The 22,477-nt window shown below is 29.2% G+C and overlaps 1 protein-coding gene across 1 annotated transcript in view; it reads left to right on the forward strand.

The window, feature by feature from the left end:
- Positions 1-1,623: 1,623 nt before the first annotated feature.
- Positions 1,624-22,477, forward strand: part of LOC135958171 (coactosin-like protein) — a 53,235-nt gene continuing 32,381 nt past the window's right edge. The window contains exon 1 of the mRNA XM_065509045.1: positions 1,624-1,781. Within this exon, the coding sequence (XP_065365117.1) occupies positions 1,731-1,781 (51 nt within the window). The 5' untranslated portion in view covers positions 1,624-1,730. The remainder of the gene's footprint in view (positions 1,782-22,477) is intronic.

The following is a 22,477-nucleotide window of genomic DNA, read 5'->3' on the forward strand; positions in this document are numbered from 1 at the left end:
ATATTTTTTGTAATTAGAATACATGTAAGTATATTCTTTATCATAAGTATGAAATCTTTAATATGAAATAAAACTTATTTTCTTCTTATTTCTAGGCATTTTAATATTTTGTCAAAAAAAACCGGTTAACCGGTTATTATTAATAAACCGAAACCGGTTTATATTAAATTGCAATATTTCGAAGAAACCGAAAACCGGTTTCTAAAAAATGTCGAAGAATCGATCACCCTAATAGCCACCACGTGGACCAATCGAAGTTTGTGTTTTGTCGCTTTAATTGCATTTCCCGACTAAACTACAAAATAATACCCAATTGGAAAAGTATGGAAAACGCCCAACTGTTTTCTCCATTAAAAAAAATTAATTCTAGAGAATATTGTGATCCAAACACACACATGGTGGGCACTCCAATCACAACAACAACAAATATGTAATGCAATGCATCAATTATTGAAATCGTGTGTAAAGCGAGTGAGTCAGTCAGTGGGGAGTCGGTGTGTGTGAGGGCTTTTGGAGGAGATTTAAAAAAATACAAACTTTGTAGTTCTCTGGTGAGAGCTAGTTGTTGTTGTGGACATTGTGTTGTTGTTGTGTGTGCGAATGGGTTTGTTTGTTGGGTTGTATGCAGCGCTTTACAAACATTACGACGATGGTGTGTGTGTGTGTGTGTGGAAGTATCTGTGTGTTTAGAGTTGATTGTATTTTTGCGGCGACTTCATTTCTCTGCTGCTGTTGTTGTTGTTGTCTGGTTGCTTGGTTGGATTGGATTGTAGCATTTATTATGAGTTCTGTTCAGTTGTTGGGAGTCCGTTTATAGTCAAATCACAAGTTTGACGTTTTATTCGTGAGTAACATTTGAACGAACCAGACGTGTTAAACGCGTAAACAAAAATCATTTTCAAAATAAAATTTGAATTTTGAAAAACCGTTGTTTTTTTTTTTGAATTGATAAAACAAGTAATAAATTACAAATTCAATTTTACAAAAACCAAAAAGGTGTGTGTGTGGGCTAGGGTCATTGTTTGTTTGTTTTTTATTTTTAAATAAAAGGACTGCTTTTGATTCAAAAATCTTTTATTTTTTTTTAAAAAAATTTTCAAAAGAAATTAAAAATTCTTTAGAATTTTTGTTCTCTTTTGATTAATTTTTCTTTATCTGTTTTAGCAACTTCTTGATTGTTTCATTTACATTACAGTTCAGTGTTGTTTTGCTTCCTCATCATCTGCATACATACTTTGGTGTGTTTATTTCATTGAAAATAAAAAATTTTATATAAAAAAGAAAAATAACGCAAAAAATTTAATTTCTGCTCAAGAAATATTTTAAAGCCAGCAAAAAAAAAATAACGTTCTCCAACATCAGTTCAGTTTTTTTAATTCCCACTTCTTATCCATTGAAAAAATAACGAAACACACACATTGTGGTAGTGTGCGCTAAAAAAAAATAACAAAAACCGGCATTGTAACAATAAAGCGGGGCTCTTAAAGCCATAAAGAACCAACGACGAACGTACGACTAGAACGTGCAGCATCTCAACATCGTCCGTCGTCTCTTAGCACTGTTGGAATCAGTGAATCAGTAAAAAAAAAGGAAGATACAAAAGTAGTGTGTGACTGAGAACAGTATAAAAACTAAAGTAAAATCTAAAGCCTTCAGTTAAGTACAACAACTGCAATAAACACAACAACAACTACAGCTACCACTACTACAACAAAAGCAACTGTAACAAGATGTCAGACGGTATCGAAGTTGAACAAATGGTTGAATCCAAACCAAGAAGGGTAAGTGTTTTTATTTTTTTATTTTTGCTGTTTCTTAGTTGTTATTTCCTACGTTTCTCTCTTTGTCTGTCATGATTTCTTATTATTCCCTTTTCTTATGTATATGAAATATTTCTTTTAAAGTTAGACATGTCTCTCTTAAAATAAGTACAAGTACTTCTTCTTCTTCTTCTCCTTCTTACAACAACAACAAGTACAACAAGCATGTTTACGATTATAAAAGAAGTTTTTAATTTCCTTTTCTTTAAAGTCATGTTTATATTTAGACTTAAATTCTTTTGGTCACAAAACAATGTGCGTTGGATTAAAGATTTCACAGTATCAGTTCTTTTTTTTCAAATCTTCCCAGTTGGAAATTTATTAAAGAGATTTTTAAACCATAATAGGGAGTGTATTATGCATTTGTACTAATGTTTATAACGCCCGAAATGAATGATTCAACTTAGAATCACTTTCTGAATCAAGTATGGATGATACTTATTACAACGAAATTTTGCAAGTGGCCTTCTATTGAGCCAAGGACGAACTTTATTGAGATTCAGTCAATTCAGGGCTTTATCGGGCATAAATGTCTGAAATATATAGTATCCATACAAAATGTTTCCAAATATAAGAGTATTCTTTTCTAAAGCTACGATGAATCCGAATCTGATTTCAGAATTTGCCCATCATGTCAAGTTTTTGAGATATATCCTTGTACGGTCTTGTACATAGATTCGAGACGTTGTAACAGCTCCAATTCACCTTTATTATACCCTTCTCCATAAGTTTGTCATTCCGTTTGTAATTTCTACATTTTTCATTTGCGACCCCACAAACTATATATATTCTGGATCGTTATAGATAGCGGAGTCGATATAGCCATGTCCGTCTGTATGTTGAAATCAACTTTCGGTAGCCCCTAAATAACTTACATACATGATTTATACATCAATATGTCGGCCCACAAATGGCTGAGATATAAAGAAAAAACCGATAAAATCTCGATTTTTGGCCTATTTTTGATCTATATCTGGATTACTAAGTCATTAATATAGACAATATGGATATTTAATGATAGATATTTTAAAGTCCATTGCAACGATGTATATAAAGCTATAGTTAGTTGGTCTTACAATGGGTCAAAATCGGGAAAAATAATTTTTAACCCGAATTTTTTTTTCATTAACAATTTTTTTTTGTCATAAATTATTTTTCCAAAAAAAAATTGGTAAAAACTTATTAAAAAAAAAATTTCAAAACTATTTCGCAAAGAAAAAATTAAAAAAAACTTTTTTATAAAAAAATTTCGAAAAAAAAAATTAAATTTTGTTTACCTAAAAATATTAAAAAAAAAATAATTTTTAAGTATAATTTGGTGAAGGGTATCTAAGATTCAGTACAGCCGAATATAGCTCTCTTACATGTTTTTAAAATATGTTTTGTCATCTGAAAGTTCTACCAATTGCCTTCAAAATAAAGTTTAACCTTTGTTATATCTTGCTCCTTCTTTGAGTTATCTTAACCTAAAGTTTAAAAAAAAAAATGGTTTTTCGCTATGAATTCAAAAAATTAAATGTTTGCTACATTTTGTCTTTATTATACGGCGAAATGCTGAGGTCAAATTCGAATTCAACTCAAACCATTAAAACAGTTTAATCTAGTTCCTGGGTATCGACTTTTTTCAAATTATGTCGGCCTGTGCAATTTAATACCAAAGAGGACCAAAGACTTTCCAATTAGAATAATTGCACAGAGAAAACAGATTCGTGATAGCAACCGAATTTGTTGCCAATCGAATGAATCGGTTGCACATATCGAATTTTTCAGTTCTATCAACAGAAAGTCAGTTGATAAAGAAGAATTTCTGTTGAAGCAACCAAACTTTTGTTACCCTTTCCAAAATTCTGTAGCCACAACAGTAAAATTCGGTTTCTAAGGTAGAATCATTCGATTGGCAACAAATTCGGTTGGTATCACGAATCTGTTTTCTCTGTGTGTGTATGCATAGCTGGACTCCAAAAAAAAAAAACCTGTTTTTTAAGCCCCAATATGAACTGAAACATAATTGTCTACACATTGATATACGGACATTGATATCAAGAGTCCTCTCACTTTTTGAATTTAACCGTGGTCGCAGTACACATCAAAGTCGTCCGATAACTATTATCGATTATATAAGAAAACAATTTGACCATAATTTGTACATAATTAGTTTCACAATTCATAAACAATTGACAGGCAAAAAGACTGCTTCTTATTGGATACCGCTCAATTTTGCAAATCGTTCCAATTCAAATATAGTGGATATATTTACATATATGAACCCGAATGTAAACAGTAGTCAAAGCTTTACAAAGTCTGGAAATATCCTCCAAACTCGGATCATTCTTCACAGTTCATCTCAAACAAGTTCCCAAGTTGAGCACTCAAGTGTATTGGTTGTCTGTCATAGAGATCTGACTTGGCATCCGATATCATAATCTATTTATCTATATTTTTATTCGATTCGAAATTTTCAGGAGATGGTTTGTAAAAAAAAAATTCAAAAATTCCGGGTAAAACTCGGGATTTTTTTTGAGTCCAGTCACATACACCTGCCTGTTCTTATTTATTTGCAAGTATTTTTTGGTAATTTTTTTGCTTCTAATCTCTTTAACGTATTGTGAACTGGAACTTTCTGAACTTTATACGGCATTAACCCAGCAATAGCTTCGGTTCTGCGCACAAAAGAATCAGAGCATTTAAATTTACGAGCTGATTTTCTGATAGAAGTGTTCGGTGATCTTCGAAAGAGTTGTTCGACTTATTTTGTCTTATCAATATCTGTTGAACTTTTTTCTTCCTCATCCAGGTTTTCTTTCATGTCATGTTTCACGATGTCGAATGAAAAATGAGTCGAACAAATATGTATGAAAACTATTCGAAAGAATTTTAATTTGGGTGTTTTCCATAAAAATGTTCTCGACTTATTTTTCTTTCGACATCGTGAAACAGGCCTTCAATGTTCAAATCATGCTTATACAGTTTAATGGCTTTTGAAACAGTGTGACGGTGAACCTTCAGATCATTTGCTATTTTTTTGAAAGTCTATATTGGTTTTTTTTTGAAAATTTTCATGTATAATAATAATTTGTTGGACCAATGATAAGTTTTAGCTGGAATAATTTGTATAAGTTTTTTTTGACTCACCCTTTAATAGATTTTAAAAAAGTGTTGAAAATCTTGCGAGATCTTTTTAGACTCATGTGTTTTGATTATATTTCGTTTATAATGATCCTTATTTATTGCTTATGTTGATCAGTGAAAGCAAAAGTTTAGAGATAACACACAAGGTTGTTATTGTTGTTGTTGTATGGGAGATAATTTTGTAATTCATTTTATTTCTGTAGTTTCCCTCAAAAAATTTACAACAAATTAAAAACCAAATTGGCTTGTATACAATAAAATCCAATATCATGGTTTATACTCATGCTAGATCGTATCTAGGTATTATTTATTTAGAAAATTATACAATGTTATTCCAAAGATATAAAATTTGATTCTCAACTTTTTATTTTGTATGCTTAGAGTTTTTCCTAAAGTTTACTCTACTGATTACTACTGTCTGTCTGTCTGTTGAAATCAACTTTCCGAAGCCCCCAAATAACTTCCATACACGATTAATACATCAATATCTTTTTTTAAAAAAAGAGAAGTAACACTCAGGCTAAGATATAAGGAAAAAACCAGGATAACCTCGATTTTTTACCTATTTTTGACCTATATCCTTTTTTTAAAAAAAGAGAAGTAACACTCAGGCTAAGATATAAGGAAAAAACCAGGACAACCTCGATTTTTTACCAATTTTTGACCTATATCTGAATTACTAAGTCATTAATATAGACAATATGGATATCTAATGATAGATATTTCAAAGACCTTTGCAACGACGTATATAAGACCATAGTAAGTTGGACCTACAATGGGTCAAAATCGGGGAAAAAATTTTAACCTGAATTTTTTTTCACCAAAAGTTTTTTTTCGCTAAATATTAAAAAAAAATGGAAAAACAAAAAATTTTTTTTTTAATTTAAAAAAATAATTTTAAGAAAATAATAAATTTTGTTTACCTATAAAGTAATATTTGGTGAAGGGTAATAAAATTCGGCACAGCCGAATATAGCTCTCTTACTGGTTTTAAGTATTATGATATATTTATTTAGAAAATTTGAATATTTTAAAAGAGATTCGAGTTGTATGCTTCGATTTCTTCTTTTTGAATATAATGAATTAAGGTATATGACTAGTTCTGATAAATATTAGAAATATTAAAACTGTTAAAGTAAAAAAGCATTTTATTTGATACAATAATGAAATTAAAAACCAATTTACACAAATTTCATTTCCATAATAATAATTTATTAAGTTACTAATTATGTTTATGTAAACACCGATAGTTTGTTATTTTTTTACTAAATAAATTCACTCTTCACAAAAATTAAATTATTTTCTAATTAGACACATTAAAAGAAGACTGGAAAAAAGCCAAAGATAATCATCAAAATCAAGCTTGGCTCGTGCCAGTTTAATGGAATTTTTTATTTATTTTTTTTTTTGTTCAAAAGTTATAAATAATTTTCTTTAGATTAAATCAAACTGTTAAATTCGAAATGGAACATCATGTTACATTCATTTTAATCAACATTTCTAACAAACAAAAAAAGCGAAAAACGGCAATACTAGTTTGTTTCTGGAAAAAAAAATTATTGGAACACGTTCTAAAATGTTTTTTTTTATTGTATTTCTTTTTTATTTTTTCTTCCACATTTTATCACTTTTTATTGTTTTTATATATAAAAAAATGAAGCAGAAAATAAATAAATAAATGTTTATAAAACAATGTTTTATTGTTTCCTTTTTACTTGACATGATTTTACTGTTTGGTTGGTTGCTGGGTTGGTTGATTGGTCTCTTCCCCATATTGATAAATATTTATTCTAGGAATTAAAAATTACTGTGTCAACAAAATCGTAAAAAAAACATACAAATTAGTTGTGTTTTCTTCTCATTCTATGAAGTTTTCTTGGCAACAATTAAAATATTAAATGAAGCAATTGTGTGTTTATTTTCTGCCATCATTTAATTTTAATTTCAAGATGTTTTATGGAGATTGTTAATGATAGATTAGAATGCAGTTAAACTACACAAAAAATATACTCATGCTTAAGTTGAGAGAGTAACTGGAATAATTGTTAGTTACTGGAGATAAAATGTTGACTAAAATAAAGCAACTACATATAAGTACAAATGTGTAACGTCTTCTAAATTGCTAGACAGCAATATTTAGAATTTCTGAATCAGAAAGACTAATACCGCCTTTTACCCTTCTTTGTGTTCTTTTCTGAAAAAAAAAATGTAGTTTGTAAGCTATAAAGTGTTCGTTTCAAATAATGTTGCCCTACAATCCCGAAAATATGCTATCAATTTTATTTAAGGGACGAAATAAGAGTATAAGACCGTAAATAAAATAATAATTTTCAAAATCAATTATAATTTTATATTTTAATCATTCCACTACGAATTAGCATTCATTACGAATTAATTCATAGGCTTAATTCCTTTGTACTTCATTCCTTTAAGAATTAATTGATAGAGAATTAAAACATTTCTTACGTCCAAAGATGCTAATGAACTGTTTAAAATATCTATCTAATTAAAACAAATTTGAAGTATTTCTCTTTGGTGGCCATTTTATTAGTGTTAGTCACTATAAATTTCCCATGATTATACGACATTGTATAGGACTTCCATGTTGTAGTAAAAGCAGCCTGCTGCATTTTTAAAACAAATTAAAAAACTCTATTTAAAAAACAATGTTCTTTAAATATGCACAAGATGAACTGATGAGTGTATTAGAATTAGTTAAATAAAATTTCATGAACCTACAAAAAAAAATAAAAAACTAAAATTAGAAACACTTTATATTAATAGTTTTTGGTGTTGTTGCTCTAATATTGTAACAAAAAACACACATTTTGAAAAGATTTTGTGTTAACCAAAGCGGATTTTTCCTCAGAGATAGATAGATATTCTTGCTGGGTTTTAGTTTTCATGTTTGAATTTCTATGGCAGGGGGTACTTGAAATATTTCGAGTGAGTTAATTAGAAATTTGTATAAAAAACTACAATACAAGCAGCCAACTAACTAACCACACGATACAGATACATTTAAGTGAAACAGATATAAAGATACAGATACAACTAACTAACTACACAACTAACACTTTATCTAAATGAGTTTTTGATGTATTTTAAGAAGGTTTCATATGACATGTTGGGTTTTTTCTTTTTTGCTGCTTTCATGAGTTTTTATTAATATAATTTTTTTTTATTTAATGTATTTATTAATCTGTGTAATTAGCTGTGGGAATTTATTCCAGTACAGTTTTATTTAACAAAAATTCTTTAAACTTATCAATACAATTTTTACACCGTTTTCTTGGAAATATTTTAATTTTTTTTTTGTTTCTTTTTGTCAAAAACCGTTTTAATGCAAATATAAAGAACAAATAACTTGTTTTTTTTAAAGCCATTTCAAGCATAAGAAAATGATTTAAAAGCTCACTTTAACAAAAGCACCTTTCTAAAGAACAATTGAAAATGTTTAGCCAATTTTTTTACTATTTTTTTATTTTATTTTGTTTATTCTACTTTTGTTAAACATAATAATGATATTAACCCATTTTCTTGTTGTTTAAATTGTATTCGAACAACAAAAAATATTCAAAATAAAAGAATGCGAAATTAATTTGAATCTGTTTAGATATGAAAGTCCAACGATGATTTATCAGGCAACAATTTGCCAGAAATATTATTGGCAAATTGTTATGCATTTGTGTGTAAACATGAGAATGAGGCACAGTGGGGCTGATCGATAGCTAATTCGTGAAAAATACACAACACTGATTAAATAAGCAAAAACATTTTTCTTTTAAAATTTCAATAATTTATTTTCGTAAGTGATTTTGGGAATTGGACTTTATATGAGAGCTATGAGCAATTATGGACTGATCGATTTGGTGAGATGACTTCCTTATATAAAACAAATTTGGAACGAAATTTATATAAATTAAACATTTATGATCGATTAAGTCCAATTTCGAAAAGACATTTGTATGAGGGCTGGGTAATAATGGACTGGAAAGGAGGGACTCCCCGGCTTTGGTGTCGATTCGGCTGGTTGGCCGGACTTCACATTCGATCTCTTACACTTCGATTTATCGTAATGGATCCATTTTTCATCGCAAGTAATGAATCGGTGCAAAAATGATTTTCTTCAATTCCTATGGTACCCAATTTCCCTGCTTTTGGATGAATCCTGCTGCTTGCAAACGTTTTGAAATTGCTGATTAAGTAGCTCCCAATGATTTCGCTCTTGTTGAGTTTGACAACAATCTTCAATGTTTTTGGCTGATCTGGGCTACCTTTGCCTTCCGTGTGTAATGGTATATTTTCGTAAATTTATGCGTAATGTTAAAGATGGAATATTTAAGGAATGTTGTGACTACACGTTCTTATTTAAGGCTATAACTCGCCGGATGGGGTAGGGTTCTTTGTCACAATCATATCCCACTTATACCAAAACAAAGTTGAACGTGCTTTACAATTCAATAAGAAAAAAAAAATAGTTATAATTAGAAGTACCCTTAGTTTTCGGACGGACCTCGGACGTTTAAATTAACGGACTTTAATGATTAATGTATTATCAAATTGCACACTATATATGATCTTTAGATATATTAGATCGTTGCCCTCACCAACCATAGTTCTCAATATAGTCCATATTATCTGCCTGAGAACCCCTATACATTACCATCACTACATTAGTTTGGCTTTCTTAACTTCAAACAAATTAGTTAGAATTCATTTTAAATTTATTAATAAACAAAGAAATAATAATTACTTAAATACACATTTGAAATGGTAACAAAATTTAAAGTTATAATATGCAAAATTTAAATGTAATATACCTATATAAATTATTGTATATAATTGTACTTAACTCTTAAATTTATTTTGCTACTCACTGTAGTTTCATTTAACGTTGCTCAGGCCTGTGCAGTTGTTGTTGGTGAAACATCAGATGTTGTTGCCTTTTATCGAATTTCAATAATAATAATTACAAAAAAGAATACTTAAGAGATAATTTTTAAGAGAATCGCAATTGCAAAAAAAAAATTACAATAAAGCTCTTAATTAAAATATAAATTACAAAAACAACAAATTACTTTAAACCATTGATCACTTGAAGAGTGAAACAAATAATGAGGAAACATGAGGAAATGTATAAATTTAACAACAATAATAACAGGGAACAAATAGTTATGCAAATTTAGAAATTTTAACAATGATTAAAATTAATAATTTGAAAATTTAACAACAATAACAAATAAAACAAGACATTAATAACAATAGTAATATTTAAAACTTTTTTGATTTTAAATATAAAATTATTGGTTTAAATACATATATACAAATTTATAATTCAAATCAACTAAATAATTTTGATTTAATTATTTGGAATTTAATTTTAATTTTGTAAATTTTATTTTTTTTTAATTCGACATGAAAAATTTAAATTATGTAATGAAGAGGTTTCATGTCGACTTTAGAAAGTGGAGTCTCGAACTTTCCAAATATAAATTGAAATTCGGCCACGTTGTCCACAGCACATGGGTCCAAATTGTCTCCGACAAATGTTATACCCAAAGTATTTAACAATAGTCGATCTAATCTTTTTTTTTTTTTTTAATACAAATATTTTTCGTTAAAATATTTATTTTTGTTTGTTTTAATTTTAATTAATTTTTCCACTATTTTATAAGAAGATAGTTTTAAAATTTTTATATAATTAAATTACGACTATTCATCAACTTAATCTCGTCACGACCAATCTTCAATTGATTCGCCCCATTTCGTTCATCGTTTTATCAAGTCAAGAACAACTTAAAGAGAATCGGTATACATATATACCTATCTTGTTTTTTCCTTCATAAATTGAGAATATTAAATTCCATTGATAATCTTAAATTTCATTAATAATCTCAAAGAAAAAAAAAAATGTAACGGGATATTGTAAATTCATTGATGAGTTCAAAGTAAATTAATAAAGTAGACTCAGTAGAACAGCTGACTATTTTTTTTACTTTGGTCTGAACTGTCAATTCACTTGTGGTTGTTGTGGCGAAAAATACAACAAGCCCAAAAGCAAAAACAACAACAGGCAACTTTGACAGCTCAGACCTTAAACCAAAAACAAAATTGCTTGTGGTTTTTGTAAATGTTGTATTTGTTGTAGTACTGTCGCTACTTTATTAATTTACTTTGGATGAGTTCAACTCATTCGTAATTAAAAGGGTATAAAATGGAATTGAAACAAATTGCGAATAATAAACGATAGAAAAAAACAATCAGTGATGGTAAAAGGGTAATGAAACTAAAACAATAAATACTTAATCAAAATGTAGAAAGTCTCAATAATCATGAAACCGTCACACGTGTCAAAATCACGCATAAACCATCTCTCCCACGTTGAAACCCTTGAACGAATTCAAAAGCTTATTATAAGCTTTAGAGCAGTGGTCGTTAAAAAAAGAAGATTCCACATAAGTAACTGTATTGCAATGGTGCATTAAATTAATTTTCTGTTTGTGTTTTTGATGCTATATTTGCTCTCATTTGTATAATTTTTAAAAAATTTTAACGAGTTTCGCTCATATTCGTGTTGTGTACATCTGAATAGTCGATCACTTTCGGCCACTGATAGCCATGAGCGCCGACCACTTATCTAGAGGCCTTATTCGTAAATAATTTTTAAATTTATAAAAGATTTATAAATTTTGTATGGAAATCTTGTTTTACAAACCTAATAATGAATATAGTGGTAAACGTTTTATAGCAAATATCTTTTCCCACTTTAATCACGCAATACCTACTTATTTTATCTATATTCTGTTGTCTTTTAAATGTTCTTTAATTGACTTTGTTCCGCATTCTTATTTATTACAAACATTTTATAAATAAAGCAAAATATTTAACAAATATCATCATTGTTTATTAGCTGATTGGATAAAAAAATAAATAAATAAAACCACAGAAAATTGTAGGTATTTATAAGAATAGAGCAAAAAAAATAAATAAATAAAACTACTTGAACTCTCATAATCGTATGAGTTGATATTAAGCATTTATATTTAAATGATGTATAACAAACGAGCGTTTAGATAAAACACTTTTGATAAATTTACTTGATGACAAATTTAGCGGGTATAAATTATGATTATGATAATAATAATATTAATAAAATGGAACTAAACGCATTTGCTAACAAAGAGTTATTTAAAAATAGATGTTATTTGCAAATAATTTAAAAAAAAACAAGTAAGAGAGCTATATTCGGATGTTCCGAATCTTATATACCCTTTTTTTCCAAAGTTGTTTTTTTAATTTTTAGGAAAAAAAAATTTTCCCATTATTTTTATTAATTTATTGTTAAATAAAATGATTTTGTCTTTAAAATTTTTTTTTTGTTTTGTGAAAAAAAAATCGGTTTAAAAAATATTTTTTCCGATTTTGACCCATTGTAGGTCCAACTTACTATGGTCTTATATACGCCGTTGCACAGGTCTTTGAAATATCTATCATTAGATATCCATATTTTCTATATTAATGACTTAGTAATATTAATAATTAGTCAAAAATCGAGGTTGTCCTGGTTTTTCCTCATATCTCAGCCATTTGTGGACCGATTTTGCTGATTTTAAATAGGAAACTTCTCGAAAGCATGTCTGACAGAATTATTGAAGATTTGGATCCCAAAGATATCTGGGGGCTTCAGAAAATTGATTTCTTTAAGAATCCAGAATATATATACTTTATAGGGTCGGAAAATTATATTGTGGAAATTACAAACGGAATGACAAACTTATACACATCTGCTCAAAATAATAGATACACCTAATTGGAAAAAATTTAAATGGCGGTAACATTGAAAATTTCCTCGCAAGCGTTAAGAATACATCATATTATTAAAATTTCTATCTGGCAATGTCATGTCAGTCAAAAATCTGGCAACTATTTGCTTTCATGTTGATTTTTAAAAACGAATTTATTTGAATTACAAAAAATTATTTGCTCATAAAAATAGATACACATCAGTAATTTGTAATTTGTTTATATACAATTTTTTTTTTGTGCAATTTTTTGTTCCTATTTACGTGAAACAGTAAGTATAATTTAAATTTTAGCAACAATTTTATAAAAAATAGGACTCTTTTGAAGAAAATGGGACGAAATCATCATTTTACCGAAGATGAGAAAAAAATTGTTCAAACGATGAGAAATCAGGGAAAATCATTACGGGAAATAGCAAAGAGCATAGGAAGATCTTTACATTTTGTCCAAAATGCTTTATCTAAAAAACAAAAAAGAGAAACTCGCGGTAGACCAAAGAAAACCAGTCCAGAAACAGATAGGCGGATCGTCCTTATGGTTAAAAAAGACCCTTTCATATCATCGAAAGCTATTTCTGCGGAGCTATGTAACGAAATCAGTCCACAAACAGTTCGTCGTCGTCTTTTACAAGCTAAATTGCCGGGAAGAATTGCCAGAAAAGTGCCACTTATGCGCCAAAAAAATATCAAGACAAGATTAGAATTTGCTAAAGAGCACTTACAATGGTCCGGGTGTGAAGGCGAAAAAAAATGGAGAAATATTTTATGGAGCGACGAAACAAAAATAAATTTGTTTGGAAACGACTGCCAAAGAAATGTACGCCGACCAAAAGGAAAAGAATTCCACGTTAAATTTACAAAAAAGACGGTAAAACATGGCGGGGGAAACATAATGGTTTGGGGTTGCTTTTCATGGAATGGTGTTGGTCCGATATTCCGAATAGAAGATACCATGAATGCTAGTGGGTATAGAGACATATTGGAAAACGTAATGCTTCCATATGCATCGGAAAATATGCCATTAATATGGACATTCCAGCAGGACAACGACCCAAAACATAGTTCAAGATTAGTTAAAAACTGGTTCTTGGAGAATAACGTACCTGTTTTAAGCTGGCCCAGCCAATCCCTTGATTTAAACCCAATAGAAAACTTGTGGAGTGAATTAAAGATAAGGCTTTCGAAGGAAGTTTTCAAAAATAAAGACGATTTATGGGAGAAAACGCAAAAAATATGGTACGAGATTCCATTGGAGAAGTGTCAGAACTTGATATCCAGTATGCCCAGAAGAGTGGAGAAAGTTTTACAAAACAAAGGTGGATATACTGGATACTAGCTTTACTTTAATAATAAACTAATTTTTTTAAGATAAAATTTATTAGCTTTTGTTTAATAAGAATTTTTAAAAATGTATCTATTATTATTAGCACCAAATTTTTCGAAATTTAAGAAATTTAATTTACTTTATAATATTTATTATTAATTATGAAATATTTTGTTTTTGTTTTTTACTCTCCTTTTAACTATAAATAAAAATCGACTGAATTTTTTTTATAATTTTACAATATACCATTATTTTTTTTCGTTTTTAAAAAATAAATTTTGGTGTATCTATTATTTTGAGCAGATGTGTATATACCCTTCTCACGAAGGTGAAGGGTATAAACACAAGTAAGACCGTATAATACACTATACGGACCCTAACTCTCTGAGTTAGCGGGGTAAACATTTTAGCTAGATTAGATTAGCTAAGGAGTGAGATCGAAAAATTCTTAACATACATATATGTTTATAAAAAAGAAACCACTAAACTTACAGCTTTAATTTTTTTTTTATTTGATTGAAATTATTATTACAATTTACAAAAAAAATTATTTTTATAGTTTTAATCACTAGTGATGACATTTTGAACCTTTTTCGGAAACCCTTCCATTAACGTTTTTATAGTGCTTTCTGTCACTTTGCTCGAACATGTAGTCCATCTCCGTTTAAAATCTACCACACTTTTGGACACCTTTTTTGTACTCTTCAATTCTCTTTTAACAAGAGCCCAATATCTCTCCACTGGCCTTAGCTCCGGGCAGTTTGGAGGATTTGCCTCTCTTGGTACAAATACCACATTATTGTTCTTGTACCACTCAAGGGCTTGTTTGCCATAGTGACAGGATGCCAAGTCAGGCCAAAAATAAGTGGACACATTATGAAGTCTTATGAATGGAAGCAGCCTTTTTTGTAAACATTCCTTGATGTAAATTTCGGTATTTATAGAGCCCGTTGTAACAAATGAGTGGCTTCTTTTGCCGCAACTGCATATTGCTTGCCATACCAAGAACTTTCTGGGAAATTTTGTCTGCTTTTGGGTCCTAAACTTTTCTTCAACATTCCCTCGAGCATCAGCAACATAAAATTTTTGACCTGGAAGTTGCGAAAAATCTGCCAGAACATACGTTTCGTCATCCATTATGCAGCAAGAATATTTTTTTATAAAACTTGACTTCAATTTCCGTGCTCTGTTTTTGGCCTCTAAATTTTTAGTAGCGTTCCTGTCAGGAACTTTTTGAGCCTTGTATGTTTTTAAACCTGCATTAGCTTTAACTTTTCGTACCAAATAGTCCGAGCACTGAGCTAACCGGGCTGCTTTCCTACCGGATGTGTTGGGAGCTCTTTTGAAAATGCGTTCTATTTTTTTGGCTTTAGAAACATCATGTGGACCATTCCTTCTACCTGAACCAGGTTTTCTATCAACTGACAAGTTCTCCCGGTACTGTTTAATAACATTGGAAACAGTTTGACGGCAGACCTTTGTATGCTTGGCCAACTTTTTGTAAGACCAAGTTGGGTTTTGTTGAAAATATTTAATAATTTCAGTACGCACTTTTTTCTGGTCACTCATTTTAATCAGATTAACAAAAAAATTAATATAATTGACATTACACATAATAACTGACATGTTTTTCAAAGGTAACTTGATCAAAAAAAAATTCAAATAATACTTGGGTTAAAAAATGTAATGAAAAACGTGTGTTAAGAATTTTTCGATCTCACTCCTTATTTCTTAAATTTTTCGAAAAATAAATTTTTTTTATTTTTTTTTCCAAAATCAATTTTATTTTTTTTATCAAAATGAACCCTATTTTTAAAAAAAGAAAGCTTAGGTCTTCTCCTTGAAAAGCTTTTTGGTCAAGACATAAAATTTTTGATTTTTTTTTTGCCTAAAAGAAAATGTAGTCCTTTCAAAAGTTGGTTCAGTTGATATGAAATCCCTCATATATAAAACTTATTTAAAGCGAAATTTAGTGTAAAATATATAAATTAAACATGTATGACCGATAAAGACCTTTCCCGGAAGGACATTTGTATGAGGGATAGGTGAAGTGTTGAACTGATTTCAAACAATTTCTATAGGATTTTATAAAAACATCTTCAAAATTGCGACCTGTAATTTGCGCACAAGGTTATCGAACGGATATCGTTTAATCAACTCAGAAAGTGATTTTAAGTCAAATCAGAAAGTGATTCTAAGGCCCGTTTTCTCAATGTATCGACAAACTGCCTGTTACTAAATGTCGACATAAATTTATTAGGCCGCTAAACTGTCCGTTAACCCTCTAACCGGCAAGGCTGCATTTAGGCGGGTATATTAAATGTGTGTAATGCTGCTTGATTTGGTTATTTTTCCCGTTATAACGGTAAATATGTGTAAAGAGACAAACAATTTACTTATTGTGATAAACAAGAACGTGAACTTGTCTTTTGTTTGTTTTTATTCCAACGTATTTCTTTTTTTTTCAAACAATAACCTGGTATATTATTTTACCTCGAAATAAAATTGGCCGGTAAGAGGGTTAACAATTTTGGTTTTCTCAATATACCGACAAAAAACATTATTTTCAGTCGGCAATACCTCTCAAAATAGATGTGAAAGTTGGGAACCCTGCCTTCAAGCGACAACATGTTTACATAAATCAGCTGTTTAATGTGGCAATCGACAGCCGGAATCTGTTGAAAAATTCATTATCCTGCATGTCTGCCAGGTAATTAGGCCTGGCATGATAAACTTATTCAGCATTCACTTGGAACTCATGTTCTTTGAGTTCATTCTCCATCAAATTAATGTTAATTCCTCTAATAAACTTTTTTTTTTATAAAATCTATTTAATTTCGTTTACAAAAACACATAAAAACTATGAACAGCAGTCAGCTGATTGAATTTATCTGTACGATAAATAAATAACTGGCAGATGAGGTCGGGTTAGCTTTGCGACAGAATAGAAGCAAATGGGACATTGAGAAAAACAAATTTCTTTAATCTGCAGTTTTTTATTGGGAAAAAAGATAATCACCTAATGAGAAAACTGCCCTAAGTCTATCGATAGACTTTAAGGTGGGTATTAGACTAATATTTTTGGGCATTACAAATATCAGCACAAACGCATAATACCTTCCCCACTATGTTTGTAACAAATATTTCGATCCTTGAGCTATTGTGTAATTCAATTTGAAAGATAACATTTTCAAAATAGGACCATAAAAAAACATAAAATAAGTGTATAAATCCCAAAGATTTTCTTATCGAAACGTAAAACAAATTCAACCCTCTAACATACAGAAATAGATATGGAGCGGAAACTAGAACAAAACTCGAGTGTTGTTTTTGTTTTCACAACTGAGTTAGGTTTTTGACCAGAGAGTTTTCTAACTCCGTCTTCGGAATAAAAAACTAACAATTTTCGAATTACAATCGAATCGAATTATGAACGAAATGCTGGTTTAAACAAAAAAAAATATTAAACTCTATTGCATTCTCCTGTATTTCTACATAAATATTCATAAATATTTACAATATTATCTAACACACAACAAAAATTCATAATAATATGACATTATGATGATAACACACAATTAAGATAAAAAAATGTTCTTGTTTTCACAATCAAGCCCATAAAAAGTCACACAGAGACTTGGGAACGGGGAAGGGAGTACAACAGACAAAAAGCATTTAATAAAAATTAATTGCTAACTGCAGAAATATAGTACATACTACACCCAGAGTAAAAATATAGTTGTACAAGATTTTTAACAATATTATAGTCACAGTAATTATTTATATGATTGCGGTAACCATAATATGGTAAAGTTAAGATTCACATGATTTTCACAATCATATATATGATTGCAGTAGATAAATACATGTTTATGGCAATCATGCTCTTGATGAATCATTATATCATAATATGTAGTACTCAGATAAATCCTTCATCGTAAAAATGGTTGTCACAAACATAACTTATTTAATGCAATCATATTTATGATTGCTACAATCATGTAAATCGTAACTTTATCATATTATGGTTACAACAATCATATAAATAATTAAACAAACCATAATATTGTAAAAAATCTTGTAAAAATGTTGAAATGGTTTTGAAATCGTCTACAACAATATTTTTTCTCTGCGTGTCCATACAGGCAAACTATATAAAAATCTGGTGATTTCATTAAACCAATATTTTTAGTCAAGTATTGTATTATCTACAAAATTAAATAAAAATACTCGGCTAAATATACATTTTTTTATGACATATCAATAATTGGTTTTTGGTGCTAAAATAAATGAAACCTTAAAAATAACATATATAGTTTAATGATGAGGGTTGAGAAGTTATTAATAGTCGTTGGAAAAAATGCGTCATTTTTCCTGATGGTACTACTAACGAGGCACTTTTATATTGACACAATTTGATAAAATACTACGAGTACTTATGTACAAAAAGATAATGTAGCAACAACTATTTCTTGCTTAATTGTCTCATTTAAACAATTAATTAAAAAGTTCTTGTTTGTTTATACTTCATCATGATCTTTAAGAATATAAGGCAGGGAGGTAGTGGAGTTTACTATTAAAATGTTGTTAGTAATTATGATCTTCTAGTCATAAATTTCAATAAATAGAAAAATAACAAACAAGCAAGGAAAATTAATAATATACACTTAATGAAATGCACGCATTATTATGCCATGTGATAAAATCAAGCAATTTAAATGTCTGTACATATTCATACTCTACAAAATTGTACTCAGTCATACAGTCACTCATATTAATGAACGTACATTCACTTTATTTTATTAAATGAAATTGAAAACAGCTCTAAACTTAAAGTGGGTTAAGTCTGTGTAATTTATACCCACATGAATTTTCAGAAACGCAGCTTCTTTGCGATAGAAAGTAATAATTTGTAATTATGACACATGAAAATTTATTGGAATACTATTTGACCGCTCCGGCTTCGCCCGGTAGCATTTACTAATGTTAGTTGTTCAAGTTATTCCAACCCACATACACCTGCCTGTTCTTATTTATTTGCATATAAAATATATACATTTGTACTGCATACTTTAGGGAGCTTTTCTACTACAGCTGATTGGACTCAAAAAAAAAATCAGAGCTTTACCCGGATCTTTTGAATTTTTTTTCTTTACAAACCATCTACTGAAAATTTCGAAAATCCAAAATATTTTTTTTTTCATTTTAAATGTTTTTTTTTTTTTTATTTTCATTCCAAATATTTTTAATTTTTTTGTGAAAAAAATTTTGTGGCAAAAATTTAAATATAGGTGAGGGTTCCGACTCTGAATCCTCAGATGATAATAACAACACCATCATACCAAATCTCTCGCACTTTCAATCTTCGATCGGCCAACACCAAATCGTGATTTGTTTTCAATTGTTTCGGGAGTATAGACCTCAACTGGGCGACCGGCATCTTCCGTGCTTGTACGGCCACAACGAAAATCAGTAACTCACTTTTTTACCATTGAAATTGATGGTTCAGAGTTCCCATAGTATTTATCAAGCTTATCCTTTATTTGAGTAATGGTTTTTTTCCGCAAAAAATAATGCTTAATGAGCAGATGAAATTCATTTCATTCCAATTTCTCCTCAAGCTATCAATAGCTATCAAACACAAACTAAATGAAGCCCATTGTTTAAATTTTGACAGGAGTCAACTGACAAATGCAGTGTTGCCCTTTCAGTTAAGAGTCGGGAAATTCAAAAAGTCGCGGACTTGTATATGTACATAAGTTCAATTCGGATAATTTTCGGATAAGTCTGGCATATTTTTTGCAAATATATTTTTAATCAATTAAAATTTTGAATATTATAAGCACAAACATTTACAAAATCACGCTCCTTAATATCACAAAAACCATACAAAGAATTCAACAATTAATTCCACATGCACAAGCAAAAGATCTGGTTTAATACTTCAGAGCATATGTATTTCCTAAAATAAAAGTTCTGGAATTGCAATAAACACACATTATGTAGATACATACTTAAGTAAATATCTAGTATTTGCCTTAACCTTTCATTTGCTAATTTCTTATGCTGTGTCTCTTTAATTTCTTGCAAAATAAAACTTTTTGGAATTTCTTACCTTTTTAAAATGCTAATCATGAAGCATGGATGAATGTGGTTCGTTTGGATAGCAATGGTTTTTAACTTTAATTTTAACTTGCAGCAGAGACTTGCTTGTCTTACTTGTAGTAGTAGTTGTTGTAATTTTATTATAATTTGTGTAAAATTATCAAGAATCGCACGTTCGCGAAAAAAGAGCAGTGTTGTTAGTTAGTTTAGTTAATACGAGAAGTACATTTCTTTTTATTTTTATCAGACGGCATAAAAACAACTATTTTTTTTTTAATTCATTGTTAAACAACAAATGAGAAAAAAAACGGTTGATTTATGTTTTCTTTTATTGCATTCAACAACAAATGAATGTAAAACATTTAAATTGTGGCACAAAAGTGGCCATTTAAGTAACTACGAATAAGATTATAGCTACACCCCTTAATTTGTTTAAACACTTTTGCTAAGAATTCTTCTAAATTAAAAGAATTTTTATTAGCTTTCTATTTTAAATGATTGAAAAGTTAAATTAAGAAAGTCGGGCTAAAATTTAGTTAGTTCTTCTTAGATTAAATTAGACAGTGACGATTAAAAAAAACCTTTAAACTAAAGGTTTGTTAAACAGTGTACAATAAACTTAAGGATTAAGTGAACAGCTAACAAAGGATAAACTATACTTTAATCTATATATAAAAATGAAATGGTCCATGTATGTAAGCTGGAGCGATTTGGCTGATTTTTTTATTCGCTTCGAAATTTTCAGATGGTTTGTAAAGAAAAAAAATTCAAAAATTCCGGGTAAAACTCGGAAATTTTTTTGAGTCCAGTATGCAGTACAAATTTAGATATTTTGTTTGCAAATAAATAAGAACAGGCAGGTGTATGTGGGTTGGAGAAACTTGAAGAACTAACATTAGTAAATGCTACCGGGCGAAGCCGGGGCGGTCAACTAGTTTACTATAAATTAAACGAAGATTTTAAATAGTTAAACTTCAGTTAACTCATCACTTAAACAAAGAAGTTTAAACTCTCTTAAAACCAAAGATAACCTCACACACATTGACTATTATATTCTAAAAATTGTGTGCTTTAATTGCGATTAAATTCTTAAAAGAATGTTTATGCAAATTAAGCTATTAAAATTTACTATAAATTGAACTTCGATTATGAATAGTTAAACTTCATTTAACTTATCCCTTACACAGTGAAGTTGAAAGCTTAAACTCTCTGAAAACCAAAGATATTCTCACACACATTGACTTTTATATTCAAAAAACAAAGTTAAACTTTTATAAAACCGAAGATAATCTAGCACATCTTGACTTAACTGCTCTCTTCAAACCAAAGATAACCTAACATAGCTTGATTAAACAACAATTGTGAACATTAATTGTGATTTAATTTTCTAAAGAATGTTTAGGTTAATTAAACTACAACTAATTTCATTAATAATCTTTTTTTTATATTGATCAAAATTCATTTCAACTTTTATACCGTTATTCATTTAATGTAGCGTATGTATATTGAAACACAAGTTTTCGAATAATAATAATAACAAACACACACATTTGGCGTTTCATTTTTGGAACGTAATCATGGCTTAATGTTTTTTTCAAAACATTTTAAACACTTTCTTTTAGCTTTTGTTTTTTTTTATTTTCACTAAAACGATTACCAATTTAATCGCGTAGATAAATACATAAAATGAATGAAACAATAATAACAACTGTTTTTTTTGTACAGCATAGTTGGATGATAAGAAGAAAAGTTTTACTCTCCAAAACCAAAAAAGAAGTAAATAATGATGGATATTTAAGCGTTTTTTACGACAATCAAACGAAAAGTAAAATACAAAAGATCATGGTTATTTTGAAACGTTTAAAAGAAAGACAGCTGCAAGTTAAATTTAAAAAAAGAAAGAAAAACGAAATGATCTCAACATTAAAACCGGTACATTATGAGATGACGCTACAGTTGGTGTTTGAGGAAACACCTTTAAATGAACAGAAATTCTGTTAAATTAGATTAGCATTAGTCTGAAATTCACTTGCTCAGTTCTTGTCAAATGTTCTAATACATTATTCTGATTAGCTAAACATACAATCTTGGATTTCCATTTACAATCTTATTCCTCCTCTCATTAGCAACCTGCCACAGTTGGGGTGAATTCCAAAATGTATGTATGCAATGCAACCTTAAAAAGTTGAGCGATTCTTAACGCAATCGTGTAAACTTTGATAATGTTTCATATCGCAAAATGTATGAAAAAGTAAAAACAGGCAGTATGATAAGTTTTAAATTTAAATTTTAAC

This window comes from Calliphora vicina, chromosome 4 (genome assembly GCF_958450345.1).
Source record: "Calliphora vicina chromosome 4, idCalVici1.1, whole genome shotgun sequence".
NCBI classification, from domain to species: domain Eukaryota; kingdom Metazoa; phylum Arthropoda; class Insecta; order Diptera; family Calliphoridae; genus Calliphora; species Calliphora vicina.